We start from the raw sequence: 21759 nt of genomic DNA on the forward strand, positions 1-21759 counted from the left end.
CTCTCAAGGATTCCTTTGAATTTATCTTTATTTCATTTTTTTTGCTCCCTCTCCTTCTGAGAATGTTTTATTAAGCTCACCATCAGTTGAACTGTGAATCAATTTGCCACAATGCTGTGCCCGCACACACACACACACACTCACACACACTCGCTCGCACACCCAGCTGCTAGGCAAATAGCCGATGACAAGACAATATTTACTTAAGATTGTGTTTGATTTATGAGCTGCTTTTGTGTCCACTCCGAGTCTTATTTTTATGTATAATTGTCTGCATTTCACTGCCAATTGTGAATCAGCCAGTCTCAATTCAGCGTGATCCATCAAACGTGGCAGACACACAATTGCACCGTGCAACACAAAGACCGTGACCTCTTTAGGGAGCTTTGTCAAAGCAATCAAGGCCGTCATTGCAGAGCCTTGCTCCTCCTACCTGACAAACACTTACTAACCACAAGTAACACAACAGCCACATTACAAGATTGGCAAGACACGTGTGTGTGTGTGTGTGTGTGTGTGTGTGTGTGCTAAAGAAAGCATGTATGAGTATATGAGAGGATAGATGAGAAGAGTGTATGTATACCAGAAAGAGAATGGGAATGTGTGTGTGTGTGTGTGTGTGTTTGTCTGTGTGTTTCGAGTGGATAAATATTGTTACTTTACTTGCATTACTCTTCTGTCACTCATTACGCCACTGTGATGCAGTATAACTACAAGTTTAGTGTCAGCCTTTTTACATGCAGCCAAAAGACAAGCAAAATTGAAATAATGGTGTTTACAGGACTTGGGGCGACGGCCTTTAAGTCAACACACACATCAAACCAGTGACTGAAGAAGAGTATAGGGTGATCTTTCTAATTCTTTGGGTAGATTTTTAAATATTTAATTCTGTGTGCAGACAGATTTTTTTTTTTGCTTTTAAATCCAAAATGTAAATAGATTCTGATCAGGCTATAAAATGTATAGACATAAATGACAGCAGTCCCCGCATCCATGATCCACCCAGCAAACAAATACCCACAGAAAAAAGAAGATGAAAAGAGAGAGAGAAAAAACACCCACCCTGCACTAATGGGCAGTCTCTGTCTCTGACATTAGAGAATGTCAAATTTAATTAAATTAGGTACAAATGAGGTACGTAAAGCTGGAGGAAGAGAAGGGAAAAAAAAAGACCCTCACACTTGCACAAACACAATGCTCTCATCAGTCAGGATGCGTGTGTGATGCGTCGTGTCGCAGAGCTGTGCTGTAAGCTAGTTAGGCCTGTACTTCAAAGGCCCATCGGCTTGCCCACCAGCCACACTTGCCATTTAGCTCCCACTGAAGCCTCTCCCTTCTGCTAAATTTTTTTTCAGGCTTTTTTTGCCTCTTGTGTAGCATCGTCCCCTGTCTTAAAGACAGTTAAAATGGAAAATCTAATGTGTTTTCCTTCTTTCTATCAGCGCTTCATTATTTAGGAGTGTCTCTCCATGTGTCTCTTTAAAAAAAAAAAAAGCAGCACTCTCTCTTTCTTTCTCCCTGCTTCTCTCTTTCTCTTAAAAAAGGGACAGTTTTTGATATCTTGCAGCTGAGTAAACAAGTGCCTTGGATTCCTGTGTTCCTCGCTGCTCCGTCCTCGTATATGCAGTGGTAATTAGAGATACCGCCTTGGCCCTGCCGCTTCAGAATATCAACAAGGTGCCGCGATGACCACAGACAGAGACAAAAGGGCCCGGGTGCCCGAGGATCGCCACGCCAATCTCTCCAATCTGCTCCGCGGCCTCGCGTGACGCCCTGTCAAGCGATTCACTCACACATGCACATCAAATGACTGCGGTTTGCTCACTGATGTCAACAGAGAGCAAAGCAGACATAGAAAGAGAGAGAGAGAGAGAGAGAGAGAGAGAGAGAGAGAGAGAGAGAGAGAGAGAGACAGAGACAGAGAAAAAGAAAGAGAGATGAGGAGTATCTGAATGCGTCAGAATGTGTTGAGTTTCCCTGCTGTGGAGTGCATGGAGGTCCTCTGGCATTAGAGTGATGGTAAAAGAAAGAAATATAGATCAGAAAAAGGGTTGAAGAGTGTGTGGCTCGTATAATCAAATATTAAGCTGCACTTAAATACGAACAAGCAAGGAATGGCTTGTGAAAGTACTAATAATGAATTAAAAGGCTGACACATCTGGCAGTTTTAGTCGCTCTAGCCTGCATTGATGTTTAGGCCAAGGCGGGCTGGTGGGGAAATGGCTGTTTGTTGTGTCGGCTGCCCATACACGCGTACGACATCATCCATCTACAATCAGGTGGATGGGGAATGGGTGCGCTTTTTGCTGCTGAATCCATTTAAGACAGTGCAACAGAGCATGCTCGGCGCTGAACTCTAAAAGGGCATTTAAAATGGCTTTTGGCTCTCCTGCCGCGAGGCCCTTGTTGAATATTTCTCAGTGATGCTCGTGGAGATGGACGTGCCACGGCAGCCTTGCTCACTGACCCCAAGAATTCATTCTGCGCTTTAATAAGGCTGCATCTTACAAAGTAGCCATTCCGCCGGGGTCCGCAGCAAATTTACCTGCAAAGAAAGAACAGAGAGAATGAAAGGAAGAGAGAAGGAGAAAGAGAAAAAAGGAGGGGGAAAAAACGAATGATGGCTATTCCCACACCAGTCTGTTCTCTATTCCACTTAAATGAAAATTAAGGTGTCTTTCAGCAGCACCCTATTCACCCTCTCGGGCTGAGGTCGGCCCATGACAGGGTTAAAATGCAATCTAGGCACTCCAATTACACACCATCCTCTAATTACGGTGGAAGAAGCACAAATGGAGACAGAGAGAGAGAGAAAGAGAGAGAGGGGAAAAGGAGGGAAGAAAAATACAACATATAAAAGTCTGTCTCAAAGTAAAAAGATAAGTTCTTATCTTAATCTAATGACTCTGTGGACTTAATTTGTCAGCCTGGTCTGAAGAGAGAGGTGGAGGGGCCAAGGTAAAAAAAAGAGAAAAAAAAGAAACAGGTTTCTGGTTCCCAGTGTTAATAGGAACATCTTTCAAGTGGCGGAGTCGGCTGGCAGAGGGGAAATGATCATCGTCGGAACATTCGGCGACAACGCCAACGTGAGTTTCGCTTTTTTCGCAAGTGGTATTTCTACTAACAGCCGCTAATTAGCACCTTATCACCCGCCAAATGGTTTCATTTCAGAGACACAAGCAGCCCTGTTTCCACCCAGGGTATTTATAGAGAGGGGCCTGCGATGGAGCTTGGAGCTTGGAGCTTGGATATGCAGACTAGGGAGTGGGGTGGGGTTGGGGGAGGCTGAGGAAGCCGGAGATGTCCAACCGAGGGGTTCGCTTGGCTAATGAGAGAGAAGCCATGACCGCAGCAGACAAGTATTTCACACCACTGCCAAGAGACAGTTAAACGAACAACCTCCCCATACCCACCCCACTTCTCCATTCCACTACCACTGCCCCCTAACCTCGCCCAAAACTCAACGCCGCGGTTTAGAGAACATCATCGAATATGTGCAGGGCTCGGGCGGAGAGTGAACCATCAACCCACCGGTGTCCATGAGTGCTTCAAAAATAACGAAAAACATCAGCACTCAACCTACAAGGCCAAGTAAACACTCAAAGACATATATTCCCTCCCCTCCTTTCTCTCTCTCTCTCTCTCTCTCTCTCTCTCTGAACGCAAGGAGCCGCAAGATTGCCAACCACCCTAATGAGAGCCGATGTTTGCGGACGGATCAGACATTCCTTGACCTCTCTCCTCTCCACTCATTTGCTGCGCAGTGCAGCCAATTAAAATCGCACAAAAGGCAAGAATTCACCAGGCTGTTTCCCTTCCTTCACCCACACGGCTGCAACTAGTTCCCGCTCAGATAGTAAATAATGTGCCATTACGGCTTCATTCTTGGCCTATCCCTCGAAAGAAATGGACCTTGCAAATCACTCGTCCTGGAGAGTTCCTTGCAGGCACTTTCATTACACAACATTCTTCCCTGTTTTTTTTGTCTGATTTTTGTATTTAGTCTGTTGGGGGGGGGGGGTGGGGGCATGTACTCACATTTGTGTGATTCTAAGGGCAAATGAGTTATGGTCAAGTTGCAGTGAGTGGGGCCTTTGTTTGTGTGTGTTTGACTCATACTCTGATCAGATGTTGGTCCAAGGCCACTATGACAGCGGTGAACAGACGAAACAAAGGAATTGAGTGTCTCTGTGTGTTCGCATATGTGCGCAGATATCACACCATTGATATCATCTGAAGAAAGTGGGGGAAACGTGAACAATGTGTCAGACTAAACCTCAGTGGATTATTTTGGAGCACCTGTCGTTTTTTTTTTCTCTTTTCATTTCTTTAATTGATGAAAGATATGAACATGTGTAGAAAAAAAGAATTCATTAAGGGGTTGACTTAATACCAAATTTCACACTGAACTAGTGGAGAAAACGGAGAAAAATAAATTGACACATCTCTCCTGATGTTCACACAACTCACACAATTTGCCCAAGTCAAGGAGCTCATGCTGAGTGAAAAATGTCTGATCAGAACAGAGTGAGTTGCCTCAAGATGATTTCAGTGTGCAAGCAAGACAACTTGACACAAAATCATTGGGATTTCAGGAATAATAATGATGGAGGAGGAATTAAGTCAGAATGCTTTCATGCCTATTACCCAGCGTTGCATGCTCCGATACTTTTAACATTTAAATGACGTTTTATTCAAGTTTGATGTAAAGCCATCAGGGACACATCCCATTTTGATGATCTACACTCTAAAGCCCTGTGAGAGACTATCACAAATGCTTCCTGTTCCACCAGGGGCTTTGAACCTCCATGTATGTTTTGGCTCTACAGAAAAAAAATAGCCTCTTCGGACCAAGCAGGACAACTTGCCCTGAGCCTCTTGCCTCAATGTCAAAAAGCACAAAACAACAAAATATTCCAGGACAAGATGATGAGACTTGGGCATTCACTGAATCTAAAGTATTTTTGAAAGGGCAGGTAGGCCCCCAATGCTCTGAATGCACATGACATTTAGCTACAGTCTCAGAGAAAGGATATTTATCTATTTATTCCTCTATTTTTTTGGTGGGGCCTCATCATGTTTTAGGATGACACGGTTTTTGCACTCTCTGGGGCTGTGGTTGTGCCCTGCTGTGTGGAACGTGACCCAAGAGAAGGGTCACCTTGTGCAGAAGGTGAAGCTAGCAGGAAGAGTTCTGGGCACGTGGAGAGGGCTGGTGGCGGCGACTGAGGACAGGCATTGCATCATTGGCAGAGAGCGGCTCCCTGCGCAGGCCTGTCGGCCATGATGGACGCAGAGGGCCCGTATCTCCCCTCGGCAGAGGCCCGATGCTTTTGATATTTTCATGAGTGAGTCCTCAATCATAAATCACCCACAGAGCCCACCTTCGCCATCTCTCCCTCCCTCTCTCTCTCTCTCTCCCATCTCAACTGCATCAGATTACAGGTTATCCTCCACTGAGCTGAATGTCCCAGGAGTAAACAATACCCTAGAGCATAACACAGAGACAGTGTTAGGGCAGCTGAAAACAGTTCTCCGTGCAAAAGTATTGTGCATGGTATACTATGTTCATAGCTTAAGGACTGCACTTAAACTACTTTTTTTTGCAAACACACACAAACGGTGACTCAGCTGCAGCTTTGTACTCCATCTCGTCTGTTTCCGGAAAACAAAGCCAACAGGACAGGTGGGGATGGGAGTTTTCTGCCACGTCAGGACCCCATGTCATATCGCTTTAAAGCCCCTCTCTCCACACATCACCCTCCGTTAGCCCACAACTGGCACAGCACGATCTCCGCCAGCCACGCACATCATCGCACTATAAGCACAATGCCACGGTCTTTTGCATCACAATGGAGGCAGCGGTCTGCTCTTAGAATCCTGTCCACACGGCCAATTGTACCGCTGGAAGGATGGAGGTCAGCTCGACAGTGGTTCATGAAGTGGCTCGCAATTTCACTGTCACCGCAAGCTGCCACAGTGCACAAAACTGTCATGGTGTCTCTACGCCTGCGGTTGCTATGTGAAATTCCTTTAACACAAAGCGGTGCTGGTTGTCCTCTCATCGCCGTAATGGTCTTGGTTGTGCCACCGCACATCCCCAAATCTAACACTAAGGCTAATTCTTTTAATACACGTTCGTCAATTCGAAGGTCAGAGTCTGGAGTGCTCAACAAGCAATTTGTTGTTGTTGGCCTTTTTCTCTATGACATTTGCATATTTGAAATAATGACGGCCAGCGCTTGTCATGCTGTAGGCCGCTAATGGCGTCGTGGTAGCATTTGAAATGTACATACATTAGACCTGAGGGTCATGTTAACTGAAATGTGGTCTGGCGTGGTTAACCACCGCAAAGGCAATTTATATTCTAGCAACACTGCATCACTAGTTCACAGACCATAGTCTATGATTGGGATTTGTGTGTGTGTGTGTGTGTATGTGTGTGTGTGTGTGTGTGTGTCTTGAATTTATTATGTCTGTATGCAGACAGGAAGTGACTCAGGCCAGAGGCAAGAGTTAGAGTACTCATGCTCAAGTGCCTTTGTATTTAAGTAGTTTTGGTGTCAATATGTGGAATCTTCCAGAATTCCGCAGTCTGAAGAATGGTAATATAATTTATTTTTAATGACAACTTAATATCGTGGCTAAATTTTCTTGGTGACATATTTTTTTGTGGAGGAAAGGAAAGATCAACACTTCACCAGCAACCCTCTCTCCGAAATGCTGTTTACTGTGTGATTTGCTCTGACAAGTTTCAAACACCCTAATCCTGCTTGAGACTCGCAGATGTTAACTCATAAAACATCTTTGTGCCGGCATGAGCAGAGCCGACTGACGTCCAACTTGCCACAGTTTACGGCAACAAGACAGAGCCTTTGTTGTTTCATAAAATAAGTGAGGGGAGCGAAAGGCACTCTAAATCAGATCCAAAGCCGTAAGCGTGCTCTCCGTAAGCTGACCCAGGCCACAGTGGCATTGGGTGTTAAGCTCTGCTTTCTCCCAGATTGAAGAACCCCCAAGCACACAAGATCCATATAAGCGTCCCTGGCAGGGCCTAGGGAGAGGCTATCCTGTGGGGCTTCGGACCTGGCGCTGCTCTAGAAGATAGTTCCTCTGCCATGTCACCACTGGATGCTGTGTCCTTGGCAGAAAATGGGGTGGGTGGGTGGGGGGGGGGGGGGGGGGTTGGATCTGCATCTGTGGCTTTCCACAGAAAGCGAGGGAAAGATGCAGCTGCCTGGAACAATAGAGGCATTTAGAGCAACTCAGTGCATTAAAGTCGCCCTGCCTCGACAGTCTGGGCTACACATTACCGGCTCAATTTGGATTAGGGATTGGTCCTTTTCAGTGCACCAGACCCTGACGCTAAATATTTTGATATTAGTTTTGAGGATGAGAACTGGGGATGGAGAGGAGGAGGAGTAGGGGGACATTAAATCATCCGCTGCCAGAATGGATCCTGGTTATGGGTCTACCTATTTTTTCTAAGAACCCTGACAATAAGTGCTTTTGCTAAGCAGAGAGAGAGGGAGAGAAGAGAGAGAGAGAGCGGGAAGTGGCAGCTTTATGATGGCATGGATACATTTTCCTCATGGCAGAAGGATCAGCTCTGCTTCCTGATCTGCCGTGTTTGTGTGGCAAGCAGGGCTTTGGACTGGTGGGACAATCAGAGAAGAGCCACAAAACAGTCTGCACACTTCTCCTTCAGACCGAAATTGTCTGAACTTTTTGAAAACCGTTCTCCGCCACTCGACCCCGTCGACAGTCTGTGCCTCAGTGGCACGCGGCGCCATGCCGGGCCTTCTCACACAATATGCAAACGGCATCCTGGCTTTTGTCTAATCTTACTCATCAGGTAGCTGAACGCGTGCAGATCAAAAATCCTGGACGTCACGGGACATTTGGCACATGGGTGCTCCCTGCCAAAGTCGGCGCTGACGCTTCAAAGGAATGGGGCTCTGGTGCACAATGAGGGGCAGCAGCGGGACTGTTCCCCTGGACTGTGGTCAGCACAAGAGGTGTTTGGCACGTTACCACCTCATGAAAACGAACTGAATTCATTACTGTTGAAAAGGCAGGCCCTGCTTCCCACACAGATGACTGTACTGATCACTGACCTGGGAACGACTGCAGGAGTCAGACTTTGTTGTTGTTGTTGTTTATTTGGTTGGGTTAAGCTCTGAGACATTAGGGAATAGCAATACTGAAGTTGAGGCAAATTAAACCTTGTTGAAACTGAGGCTGAGCAGCGGGGTCATTGGGATTATAATTACTGACCAAGTGCAAAATATTTCAAAATTTTTTTCTTTGTGAATTCTTGGATCGTAAGGTCATAGAACTTGGTATTGTTGGCCAGGCTCTGTAGAAATTCACAGTCACCACAGATAATATTATATTACATAACTGGAAAAGAATCTCTAATAAACTCGGTTCTACTGTATGAACACTTTATTTCAGTTTCTCAGCAACAAACATATTTCAAAGAAACACACAGCATTTATTATTAACACATATTATTAACAAAACACAATACATATATCTGTGTAAAAAAATGTTTTGGAGATGTGATTGCGTACTTGGCTAAACATGATCATTGGGAGCAAAGAGAGGGAAGGAGTGATAGATAGGGAGGAGGATGACCGCAGGGGGAAAGGGGAAACAAGAGTGGCTTTGTCCTTCACCGAGACAGATTGTCATCTGTTGGGTTAACAGCTAGTTATGATGTCTGATCCTGGCCGGGCCAAGAGCAGATTACACGCTCGACCCGGACTTTAAACGATGAAAGCATTTTTGTTCCATTTCCAAAAAGGTAAGGCTTGGTCGCTCAGACCCCCATGTAAATCGAAAACACTTCATGCAGCCCTATCAGTAGCACAGGCATGGCGCAGCGCAGCGGGCTGTAGTGGTATGTTGCACGTGTTGTGAGTGGCAATTCCCATCGGAGAGCTTTAACATAATAACTCATCGTGTCATGGACAAAGGAAAATATCAGGATCATATCCTCTTAAATCCTCTGATGATTGCATTTCATCTCTTGTCTGCTGCGTTGAAATACTCTAAATGTATAATTTGGACATTTGCCTCCCATAATTCAAATGACAAGAACGCATACACTTGAGAATATTTCAGTGGAGCTACTGGAGGAAGACATTATAATAAACAAGCAGAGGTTCGACCTCAAAATACATTTTCACTGGGAGATGGTCTAATCTAATTTGGTCTTCAATTACCACCGAACCATGTGTGCATCGCTGCACATCTGTGGTGAGATTACCATTTTCAAAAAAGACCAGCACAAACATAGCCAGGGGGAGAGGGCTGTTAACTGGGGTCGGGTTGGATTTGGGGGGGTGTGTTGCATAAAACACAGTACCCCTCTTCAGAGCTTCAACAAGACCTTCAGAGTTGGCGTCCGACCCCTCAGCAGCATTCCAAAACGCTGCTCTTTCGGCCCCAAAGAGTCCGGAAGCATGTGTGTCGCGCGCATAGTGGGGGCATGTGCCCTTTTTTTGAGACCCAATCTGTGCCAGTGCATGGGGGCGCAGGACTTTGGGAGAGAGTCCTGCGCCTCGACCTCCTCCCCCACCCCCCTGGTCTTGGTCCATGTGCCCAGTGTCTGCCTCCCGCAGTCTGGCTGTGCCATGTGGAGCCGCAGCTGCAGGAGTAATCCACGCTCACACACTCATGAACATGCCCATCTGGCCCTCTGTGCGTGAGCTAAGCCCTCCTACCACACACACACACACACACACACACACTCACACACACACACCTCTACAGCCGATCCCCCACACCCACACACTGGCACTGGCTTTGTCAAACGGGGGTCTGTCTCCCCACTGCTGCTGCTGTTGTTGAGGTTCATGATAATGATGTTTCGCTGTGGCATTTCTTAACTTTGGCTATGTGAGGGTCTTGGTTATTGGATAAATCTCTCTTCATCTCTGTAAGGGAACCATGCTTGGTTCTGAGAGTTGGGGTAGCATTCCCATGTGGTTTTACATAGAGGGAATTCGGTTGGGGAGCACATGTGACAACAAGGCTGAGTTCTCATCTGAACAGGGAGAACTGAGAGGCATCGCCAGAGCTTGTTGTCAGAGACAAACAGGAGGAGAGCTCTGGGAGAGAACACAGGAACCATCAGTGAACTACTTCAGACGAGGGAGGAGAAAAGAAAAGGAGACAGAGAGAGGTAGAGAAGTGCTTGTCACAGGAGCATTAAAAGACAAAAAAATCAGGGCTGTTATTGTTCCCTTTGTCACACACAGACAGCGGGGATGCTTTCAGAGGCCATGCCGAACTCAGAGTGGAGGCTCTCTCACCTGTTACCTCCATTTGCTCCTATCAGGGTTTTCATTTGCAAATTCTATTCAGGCTACATTCCAATCTGTTTAATGACCTTCTCTTATATTAGTCCCCTGCCCATTCACACACCTCTCCATTTCTCTCCCTCTCTCTACCTCACTCACTCTCTCTTGCTCTTGCTAACACTGTAATGGGGTTTGGCATAGAAACGGAAACACAACTGTTGTGTTATTGGCCATCACCTCTCCCAAGGGCTTTCTAATAAGTGGTACTTAGAGTATAAGTATAATAAGTAAACACAAGAAAAAAACACTTATGCCTCAGAGACCATTACCAAGCTTGAGTTCATGGACACACTTGGTATTGCCTCAACATGTAGTTAGGTTGCTAGCAGTATGTAAACAACCTTCATATGATTATAAGACTGTGTAAGGCTCAATGTCTAGCCATCTTGAAATCTTAATCCAGTTGTTCCTCTGCCACACCACACACCACTGCCGATAAACAGGCAGAGTGACCTTTTGGCTTCAGTGGGTAATTGCACAGGTAAGAGGAACAGGCAGCTCTTGAACATAAGCATGCAGGCTAATTAAGCAGCTGTCAGGTAAGAGCTGGTAGAATCAGACTTCACTGAAAAGTTGTTTTACAGTTGTTTGTGAATTGTCTACTTAGAAATGGGACTTGCTGATGTGTTGGGTTACTGATTCCAAACTCAACTATGAACCTCCACTGCACTTACGAGGAACAATAAATGACACATGTTAATCCTGTAGTGACCAGAACATGGTAAATTTACTAAAAGTAAAACATATTATCCTCTCTTCATCATGGTATTGCTATTTGCAATTTTGTTTTTTGAAATGTAAATTTTGCAAGGTACTTTAGGGCCACCATACTGATGCATCTACTGCAAGAGAAACCTGGCCAAGCAAAGTCCAAGAAACACACTGTGCAAAAAAAAAATATTCATGACTTACAAAGAAAAAGTGACAAGTGCATAATATAACTGGGTTAAATATTTGCATTAAAGCAAGAAATAAAAATAAAAACACATTTATTTTACATATCATGTCAGAATATAAAAGTAGAAAATATAAAATACTGAAATGGATTAGGGCTGTACTGTGTGTTCTGATTATAGTTTGAATTGAAATGTGCATTTTTATATTTACATGAGCTGTCCATTTACCCATTTGGCAGATGCTTTTATCCAAAGTGACTTAAAAGAGAATAAGTTGTGCACTGACTAAGTTTGAGGATGTCATTGAGTGAGCATTAAGTGTACATCATGGAAACACTTGTCAAATTTCCATGAGCTCAGTTAATCAAAAAGTACATCATAGGCTCAACACCTGAGTCTTATTATTACTCCTTAACCTTCAAACCCACAGTACACACACACACACACACGCACACGCACACGCACACGCACACACTCACACTAAAACCCCCAGCCCTCTTTCCAACATGTCTGTTCCACTGACACATGGCCAGAATGGCCAGCAGGGGTGCGGGTCTGTGTGATCCAGAAGCTAAATGAGTCACTGAGACTCAATCTGTTTTCCTCGCACCCCTCCCACCCATGTCCCCCACGCTGCTTTGCTGCTGGGCTATTTCCTTTTCGTCCAGGGTGGCCATGGCGATGGGCAATGGACTTCTCCTGCCACCTCCATTCACCCCCCCCCACCCCCACCCCAGCCCACCCTTCACCTCCTCCTCCACCCTCCTGAAGCCCTCTCACAGCTTCAGGCCTAACCCGGCTGCTCTGGCGTGGGCCTCCTCCTGTTTGCCCTCTGGCGTGCGGGAGCCTTGAGCAACGGCTGTGGCTTCGGTCACTCCGCCCCACCACGGAGCAGAGCGGTCCACGTCGCTCTTCTTCTCCTCCTGCTCCCCCTCCTCCCTCTCCACCGGCCGCGGCAGCAGGCTGAACGCCGAGCGTTGCGCCTGCCGGTAGCGGCGGCCCAGGCAGCTCGCCACGCACCTGTGGAGACAGGAAGGGGGGAAACCGGTTGTGAGAACTCACATGTATGAAATCATGTCATGAGAACATCAGAACATGCATTTTGTAGTATCATGGTGTTTGCTGAATTATTTGCCAAATGTCTTTTTAAGGTTTGATGAAGGAATTACAAACATATTGAGATTATTGCTGTTATGGGGACAATAAAATAATTCAATGTCATCAGACATTTTTTTCACATCAACATATGCAAAATCATATGCTGAGACCTAGACCCTTGGGACCTTGTCATACAATGTGAACCACATTAGAGCTGTATTCCTTTGAATATACACAGGAAGTCTATTTACAATATTCATGGCCTATGTAACAGTTTCATCAAATGTATTCTTTGCAACCAATTGAAAATCCAATCAGTTATATATGTAAGTGTATATATACACTTACATATATAACATGCAAAAGTATACACTTACATTCTTGTAGTCATCTTGCAGTGATTGATAGCCTTCCGCTCTCTGTGGTATTATCCATTATGAATCACCTAGGGTTCACTAATGGTAAGGTGGCACTCCCAAATATAGCGATTATTGTCATTCTTATGCATTATCAAAAGCTTGAATTTTCCTTTGCTTTTGTATGCTGCTTTTCTAGAGATCTGACCTCCGCTTCAAGGTATATATTTATCTTTAAACTTTAATGTCCAAAAGCACATGCACTGGGATTTCTCCTCACACAAGTAAGTATAATCATTAGACACAATGATAGAGATAATTTGTCATGTGCATTATCCTAAATTGTTATGTATCAATACAAATGCAGAGTAAGTAATTACATATTAAGTGATATCTTTATTATACATAGATAAGTGCCTTGTGCCACAAAACTCTGAAACTAATCAGTTTATATTTAATCATTTTTATCACAGAGACTCCCCAGCCAATAAAGCTTTCATCTGAGATGTCAGCACCCCTTGCTGAGTAGAGCCAGAGTGAAGCAGTCATTTATGGTTTTGCAGCAGCAAATATATTTCCCAAACCAACGGCATGCATTGTTAAGCATGGTGTTTGCCTATTTTACCTTTCAAGGGTTATTGGTTTGATTCTGGACTTTGGTGAAGTGTACTTCAGTTTTTACTTACTTGGACTGAAGTGTGTTACATAAGTGCTTTTAATTATTGGAGTTTGACAGTTCAAAACGGCAAGCACCACTCCTATTTTTTTTACACATTTAATTGGTTGAGTATTAACTGAGGCATGTAATGTATTTTCAGAAAGAATGTGTGGTTACAAAAAGGTGACAGCCCAGAGTAATCTAATCAGATGAAACCACCTTTGGAATGAAACATGAATCATTTTCCCAATGCCTTTATTTATGAAGTGTGATTAAACTTGTCAAGAGGAGAGAACTTATAAATTCTCACTAAAGCTCTACATAAGACATTCTCTTCTTAAACTAAGGGGGCGTTTACACGAAACCGCCGGGTGAATTTTCTCTTACCGCTTTCACACCTTTAACAACACCGGCAAGAAAAAACCTCGCGTGTACACAGTCTATGGTGTACACACAGAGGTGTAACCAGCTAAATGTGCTGTAGTGCATATGCCAGACCAGTCGATGGCGCGGCTGTGCAGAAGCTTCACGATAATTTCGCGTGAATCGTGTAGAAGAAAACATTGTTGAAACAGTTTGTTAAGCCAGAGAATGTCTAATAAGGGCTCTGGTTAAGCAGTCGCATGAAATAAGGAGACTACAGACAATTTGGTTTTCAATTCAACTGTTAAACTAATAAAGTTAATTTTCAGGGAATGTGACTGCTATGTGAAATTTCAAATGCTTAGCCTACGCATTGCATTAGGTCTGAGCACCACTGGAGAAAACACTAACATGCAGTAAGCTAATGTTTAACTGAGTTAAGCTAACGTGTGCTTCTAACTTAGCCACTAAAGGCTGATAGGCTACATTGTGCACATAAATCATGACAGGGGAAAGAAAAACATTTTAATATGATAAATAAATGGTTTGGTTTGTTTTGACAAGCAGCATGTCAGGTCGAGTGCCTTGGCTGAGTTGAGAGGTGGGGCTATGTCGTCATAAAGTTGCCGGCTTCGCACCATGCTTCGCACCTACAGGCATCTACATGGCGAAAGTTAGCAGGCGGTTTCAAAAGTTCCCACTTCGGAAGCCGGTTTCAAAAGCTATCGGTTTCAGTCTCCTAAACTGCCGGCGTCGTGTACACGCAAGGCGTAACCGTTAACAAAACCGCACCGGTTTCACAAAAACCGGCGTCGTGTAAACGGCACCTAAGTCAAACTGCATTAAAAACAAAGGCAGAATACCTCACAAAAATAGCGACTTGAGTTGAAAGGTGTGAATATTCTTCTTCCTCTCTTTGTTTTTGAATCTACCATTATGACATTTGGGTAGAATTGATGCCCACAAAGGAACATTCCTCAAAGTTACCAATCTATTTGATTAATTGCAAAGATAAGAAACAAGAAACTGCTCAAAAAGCAGAGAGCATGAGAAGAAAAAAAAATATTTTGGCTGACTGCTTTTGTGATTTCAACTGCCTGCCTTCATGTAAATGCCTTTGTGCAAATTCGCTTTGTTAACTGATTTACTCTACTCTCAAAACGCTAGACCAATTTCTCAAATGGCCATGTCATCAAATCTCATGACTCCGTTCACCTGGGCAAGGACACTCGGCTCCCACTTGGTTGCCGTGGCGGCATGCACTGAAAACCACAGTGCTCTCCAGGGCACATTTCATAACAGTCAACCGCCGCACAATCAAGAGCCACTTGATTATGAAGAGTCGGGTCACTCCAGGTTGCCCGGCAACCTCACTGAAGTAGTGGAGATGACAAGATGGAGGACTGTTGTTTCGAGGCTGTAAGCCCTCAGGTAACAGTGGCATTTCAGCATCGCTTGAATAACTTGTTTACCTCCATCGCAGCACAAATTATGTACAGCAAATTGACTTCAATGACTTTGAGAAACTTACATAATATAACTTTTGTGTAACAGCGCATGTGTGTGTGTGTGTGTTTGTGTGTGTGTGTGTGTGAGTGAATATACTGTATACATAACCTATTGGCCTTTCTCAAGTTCAAGAGGAGTATGTGTCCTCCCTCTTCATAAGCATTTACCTCAGTGAATGATTGCATTCTGATTGTAGAAAGCAATGAACTACACAGGGATTAAAAGCCCTATTTTCATCACTCTATCGCTAACAGTATAGTAGAAATGTCAATGCATCTATAGACCTTCATATAAAAAACTGATCTATAGACATCAATAACTTTGATAAATAAAGCAAACTAAGCTTTCTTGATATCAAACCCTGTTTTTCAAGGCTGTTTCGAGGTATCCAAGAACTCCCTGGATGGCAGTGCCTTGGTGGCCAAGTTGAACCAATCATCAAGAAACAGATAAAAGATAAAACCCAGAGAGAGGAACTCTGGGTGGACAGGGGACAAAACAGTCTGGAAACTTTTTCAGACAAATAATCACTGGCGAGGAGCAAATCAGGCATAGCTCTCAAGTCATTTCAGGGCCCAGTTATTTGCACTTATCACAGGACGATCGGCCAGCTCCTTAATGCAGGTCTGCGAAGGACAAAGAAAGCTCCGTTCTCAGTGAATTGAAAAACACATTTCTTGTCCTTCACGGTAACTAAGCTGTCAACAGATAAGGGAAGCTCACAGGATCACCTCGGTGGTAATCCATCTTGAGATCGCTCCCATGTTTTTTTGCCCTCTTTTTTCTTTTTAAACAGCTTGGAAATATGGTTTGAGGCCTTCGTCCAAATGTCACTCCAAATGTTTCCTCCAAATGCTCACACAATGAAAGATTTAAAGTTGCAAAAGAGGAACTAGAGCACAATCTGGCCTAGTTGTCTGTGCTTTATGTATCAGTTCTATGTGTCAATACATGTGCAACAGAGAGTCAAGGTCATTAAATATGGAAACGGATACACTTGAACAATGCATAAACGTCTCCTAGTCACTGTAGAGTAAATCAAAGGTATGATCCTTGAAAAGAGCCGCAAACCAATACTGTGTCTTAATTATTTAATATGCCCAGAATTACGATTTAATTGAAAAGCCTTGGTCCAAGTGTTAAATGCATTATTGGATTGTCTGCCTGCTGGTGAGATTTCTGACTGTATGTCCCCAGCAGCAGGCCGCTGTGGAGACCATGATCTGGTGACCCAGACAGCATTTACATCTGTGCCAGATCCGTTTTTGAATCGGCAGATTCGCGCAGCAGTCGCACTCACTATGCAGATCTGCACCAACTTTGCGCCAGACTTGTCTGTAGCTTCTGACTGTGACAGTCCATCCAGCGGGTGCGGCGCCTATCCGGGGCAGCTTCGCAGACCAGACGCGCCACAACTGAATTGAGTCCGCCCGGCGGGTGTGGGCCAGATCCTCAGGAGCTGCGCAGACCTGACGCGCCACAACTAACGGAACACTTTTCCCCCACATAAGCCAGCAACTGCAACTACGTTATGTGATTATGCAGAGTGGAAGACAGGCTGCACCGTCTTTGTGATTATTGGTAAGTACATTATACAAGTATCATTTTAAATGTAAACTGGTGTTCATGTCATTTTAGTCTGCTAAATATTTAGGCCTGTTCTGTATTAAACATGAAAGTTTACAAACTTAGTTTACTCTGAAATTCTGACAACCTGAAACGTGCCAGACAAGCTGGGTAGTAGCTACGGTTAGCTTGTAGTCTAGGTTCTTTTAAACATGCATCCACAAGTATGTGAACATGAGCTTTAAGGCTAAATTGGTGAGCTTTGCTTATTATTCACCAAAATCGCTTAATATCGTGTCCATTGTGTGTTAGCTGCAAATTCGTAGCCATTTGTCTGTCGCTTGCCTTGCTGCTAGTAGCACTGCAGGTAGCTTTAGACGGCCAGCGTTTTTTAAGCCTGTTTAAAATGGCTTTAGATTGGGAAAACTTGGCTGTAAAGCCTTTGTCGAAGGTCCACAAGAATTGTCGCTGTCCTCCAGTTTATCCGGTTTGGGATGCAATGCGTTGTTGGCATACTATAACGTTACTGTTATAAAATAAATAATCTTTGGATGTTGAATCTAATATTTACTCTTTGTTTCTTTGCTTTGTGTGCTTTTTGTACGTCTCACACGAGCAGTGAGGAAGAATCGCAGGTTGATGCCTAACTTTAACGTTAGTCCATTGGGCTAGTTTTTGCCCTGGTCCTCTGACATCCATCCGTGAACGGCGCTGCTATTCACCGTCTGCTCGAAAATATTTCTCAGGACAGCTACTAGCCTCTGCGAGAGATCTGCCGCTGCCGCGACCAAGGAACTGCTGCTGACCTGCGAGCTGCCATGATAGCAGCCTGCCCTGCAGTCTGGATTGAGTAGCCTAGCTAACGTCGAAGAACTCTCACGAAACAACAAACTGTCGCTGTCAAAGTCCACCGACCTGCTGATCTGCAGGATCGCCCAACTGTTCTGTGCTTTCAGTGCTCCCCAGACTGCCAGTAATCTTCCTGCGACACAGCTGAGCGCCGTCGTCATCATCATCGGGACATCAGCCGGTTAGATGCAACGGACTATGTTAACATGACATTTTCTTTCAGTGCGTTTAGCGGAGTTTGTTTATCAACATAGCCTAAGCCTTATATTTTACATATTGGTTTCTGTTATGTTGTAAGCCTAGGCCTAAGCTCAGGCTAGCGGACACAGTGTTCTCTTTTGCCTTTTTAAAATAAAAAACTATTTTGAAAATTACAAATTGTGTGGGTCTTAATTGTCTGATAGCTTAAATGAATCACAGACCAGGGCCAGATGAGCCCCAGATGTAGAATATGAGTCTGGACCAGATCCGCACCAAATGCCATGGCAATATTAACTGTACTGGGCCAGTTCTGGCCCAGATCTGTCTCTGATCCGTAAATCCAACCTGTTCCGGTATTGGCCCGTTGGAAGAAATGACCCCGGGGCAGGTCCGTTTAGAGGATCTGCGCCAAATGCTAATGAAGATCTGGACCAAATCTGGCCCAAATATATTTTGCTGTCTGGGGAGCCAGCACCGGACCAGGGCCAGATCTGTTCCTGGACCCTCAGCTGCACTTCGGCTACAGAGGTATTGATTAATGTATTTATGTATTATTAATACATTAGTGCTGAGGGGAGAGGATAGGAAGAGAAGACAATGTCTGTCACGTATTGCATGGTTTGTACTGTATGAGCATGTTTTAGTGCTTGGGCTTTTCTGGTTGGGCACACTCCGAAGTGCCTCATCACCATTCAAAATCCTCTTAAGACATTCCGGCACAATCCTGACACCTCTCACCAGATCCCCCCCCCCCCCACTATCCCCCCATGCTTTCACTGCTTCATACCCTCCCCCCATCCCCACCCTGCATGCTGCCTTATCTGTCAATGCTGCTTAAATAATGTAATTAATGACTTAATTAACAATTCCTTAATCTATTTTAATAAATCTCATGCGGCATAATGAGAGTCTTGGAGCTCCAGGCGACGACGGGCGTACGAGAGCACACAACGCCGAGCTACGACCCAGCCGGGGCAGACAGAGTCTTTGGATCCTCCTCCCTCAACCTGATGGCAGATGAGGGGTCGGAGAGGGAGGGGAGGGAGGAGGAAAGGGGATGACACTATGTGACACTAAGGGGCTTTTTGTGGATGTGAAGGTGGCATAGCACCGACAAATGTCATGTGACTTACAGTCAGGTCGGCGAGACGAAAACGACCTGTGGCAGCAGTCTGCTGCTACTCCACTCGGTTTGGCGCCAGACTTGACAGACTTTTTGGGCATCCAGTTGCCATCGATAACTGCCAAGCAGGCCGAACCGCACACATTTGTCTTAATGTTGTTTTGCGTCCTGTAATCATGCTACCACTATTATGAAACGCTGAGTGCATGCAGAACTGAGTGAGCCATGAATGCAGTCGAAGGGTCTCTGCAGTCAACAGCAATCTGCTGCAACAACACAATGAATATGGAATGACTTCACTTTGTCAAAAGTGCTTTGTGCACAGAAAGTGATGTCAAATCCAATTCAGCTCAGCCTTATTTGTGAGAATATGTTTTGAACAGTGGTATTTTGTTTGTTCCTTTTAATTCGGCAGACAAAAAAAAAACGAAAAACAAAATAATGACTGTAATTTTCTGAATTAAATACAAAATATAGTATTCCTCAACATTCATATATTTTTCTTTTTTGTGAAACACATCCATATTTTGTCCAATACATTCCTTTTTTTCCCATTTAACAAACACATTGTATAAATAAAACATGGCCTCTACCAAAGTGACGCCCCACATCAGAGGAGCTCAGGCAGATAATCAACACTTGTGTCCTGTGGTGCCTACCACTTAAGAGGTGATTTGCATTCTGATAAGAGATCACACACTCTTTACCTGTATCACACCTGAGGCTAATGCAAATTGGGCCTGGGCCACCCGTTTTATTGCAAACCAGCAGTTTGCCCTGCAGCCATAACATCTCTGGCTTGCGCAGTGCACAAAAGCAAATCAGTTTGCTTTACAGTCAGATCCGTTCCTCTGAAAAATCCCTAAATCAGACATCAAAGCCTGGCGTTCTCTCCAATCACAGTGCTGTCAAAGAGCGGCGTGTGCTGCGGACGGAGAGCAGACGCGCCGGGGCTCAGGCCTCCCTTGACAGAAACGAGGACAGTGTGTCGGCCCCGTGGCTGTCTGCTGTCACTGTGCCAGAAGGTGTGGTGCAGCAGGACTAAAGGCGGCAGGGATGAACTGGAACAACCCTGACACCCCCCCCAATCTCTCGCTGACCCCGCACCCCAGGGCAGAGCAAACCAGGACCTTGGCCTGTGACAAAAGCTTCAAACAGTCCTGTTCAGCCATCATTCTCTGGTTGTTTGCCTTTACAGTGGAGATGATGCTGGGGCTAAAAACAATAGAAGAAAAGGGGTTTAAGCAGATAAGCCATCGTCTCTCAAAGATAGAGAGACGATGCAAATGAGGGTTATCAAAGGCTGAACTGTGCCTGGGAATTCTTGACATAATGAACCAGTCACTTGACCTGTCCGTGATGCTTAGGAAGAGATAACCTGCTAAGACGGCTTGATTAAAAACACTTTATCTTCAAATCACTCTTAACATTGTGCTCAAGATGTATCAATTTTTATCTGAAAGAAAACAAAGCTGTTTCAGCTTTCAGTGTCCTATACTGATTACATAGAATTCCTATAGTTCCATTACATAAGAGACCACTTTGCAGCGTAGGGCAGATGCCATTTATTTGACAGTGTTTGTTTTATGTTCCTTTTGCATTTATCTTCATCTCTTGGACCATATTATGCTATCGATGTACAATACACAATATACATACAGCAGTATGCCTTGGTTAAAATCTCTGACAGTAATGTAAACAAATAGTGTTTGACACTTGGTTTGATAGAAGTAGAATTCTTTATTTATTTTACATATCTCTTTTTCACTCTTTATCACTCTACAGGCCGGTCCCCACTCTCATGCCGAGAACGAACGGTATGAGGGTGTAAAATCACAAGCTCTGTACCACACTAACCCCAATTAGTAGCACTTCCAAATAAATAAATGAATCCATTCTCCTGTTTTCACTTTATTTATTTATTTGTCTCCCTGACGACGGAGCCGCCACAATAGCACCGGCAGCGAAAGGTCAGGTTGCGTGGGGCGTGTAGGGAGGCTGGTGGGCTTTTGTTTTTCTAAACGCTTGTCTCCGAGCATTTTTTTGCAAAAGGTTAGGATGTCAGGCAGGCCCAGAGACCACCCTTCTCCCACCAAGGGGCCTCCTCCCTGAGGGTCGGTGGCTGACTAAGACGCACCCTGACAGCGGGCAGCAGGAGGCTGGCACACCCCGGGCTGCACAGGGGCACCAGGGGGCAAATCCATTCCTGTGCCACCACAGGCACCACACAAACACACACACACACACACACACACAGACACACACACACACTGAACTGAACGAAATGAGCTGGGGCAAGACCACAGACAAATTGCTTTGTGTGGAGGGGAAAACCCGACCTATCATTGTCAATGGAAACATTCAAGCGGACATCTCTATTAAATACCCAGCATGTTTGACAGGTGACAAAGGCATCACTTCACTGCCTGATTGGCCGCTGGAAGCCTGCGTGGTCAGTGTAATTGGACGGCCAAATCACCGGAGCGTCAGTAATGTAACCTGCTATTATCGCTGTCCTCCATTACAGCAATGTAGCCAAAAGAATATGATTAACTTCACACATTTTCAGCTCATCTGTTTGAGCAAAAATGCTGTGTGTGACTACCCAGCTCTCTCCAAAGAAGCTCTCCCAAGTGCCCTCTTTTTCCCTTGTGGAAAGCTAAGCTGGCTGCACTGATGGTTATCCACTGGGTGCTATGATGCGTTGAAGGTTAGGCCTCGTTTCCATTGAAATTCCCCGTGACCAGGAACAGGTGGAATGGATTTGGGG

General features: G+C 44.8%; 1 protein-coding gene across 1 annotated transcript in view; it reads right to left on the reverse strand.

Moving 5' to 3' along the window:
- Positions 1-8430: 8430 nt before the first annotated feature.
- Positions 8431-21759, reverse strand: part of LOC143116995 (uncharacterized) — a 111299-nt gene continuing 97970 nt past the window's right edge. Inside the window, exon 5 of the mRNA XM_076278421.1 lies at positions 8431-12286. Coding sequence (XP_076134536.1) covers positions 12043-12286 — 244 coding nt within the window. The 3' untranslated portion in view covers positions 8431-12042. The remainder of the gene's footprint in view (positions 12287-21759) is intronic.

Source organism: Alosa pseudoharengus, unplaced genomic scaffold (genome assembly GCF_046254945.1).
Source record: "Alosa pseudoharengus isolate Yale_2024_CS ecotype anadromous, Long Island Sound unplaced genomic scaffold, YU_APseudo_1.1 YU_APseudo_1.1_scf_11, whole genome shotgun sequence".
NCBI lineage: Eukaryota > Metazoa > Chordata > Actinopteri > Clupeiformes > Clupeidae > Alosa > Alosa pseudoharengus.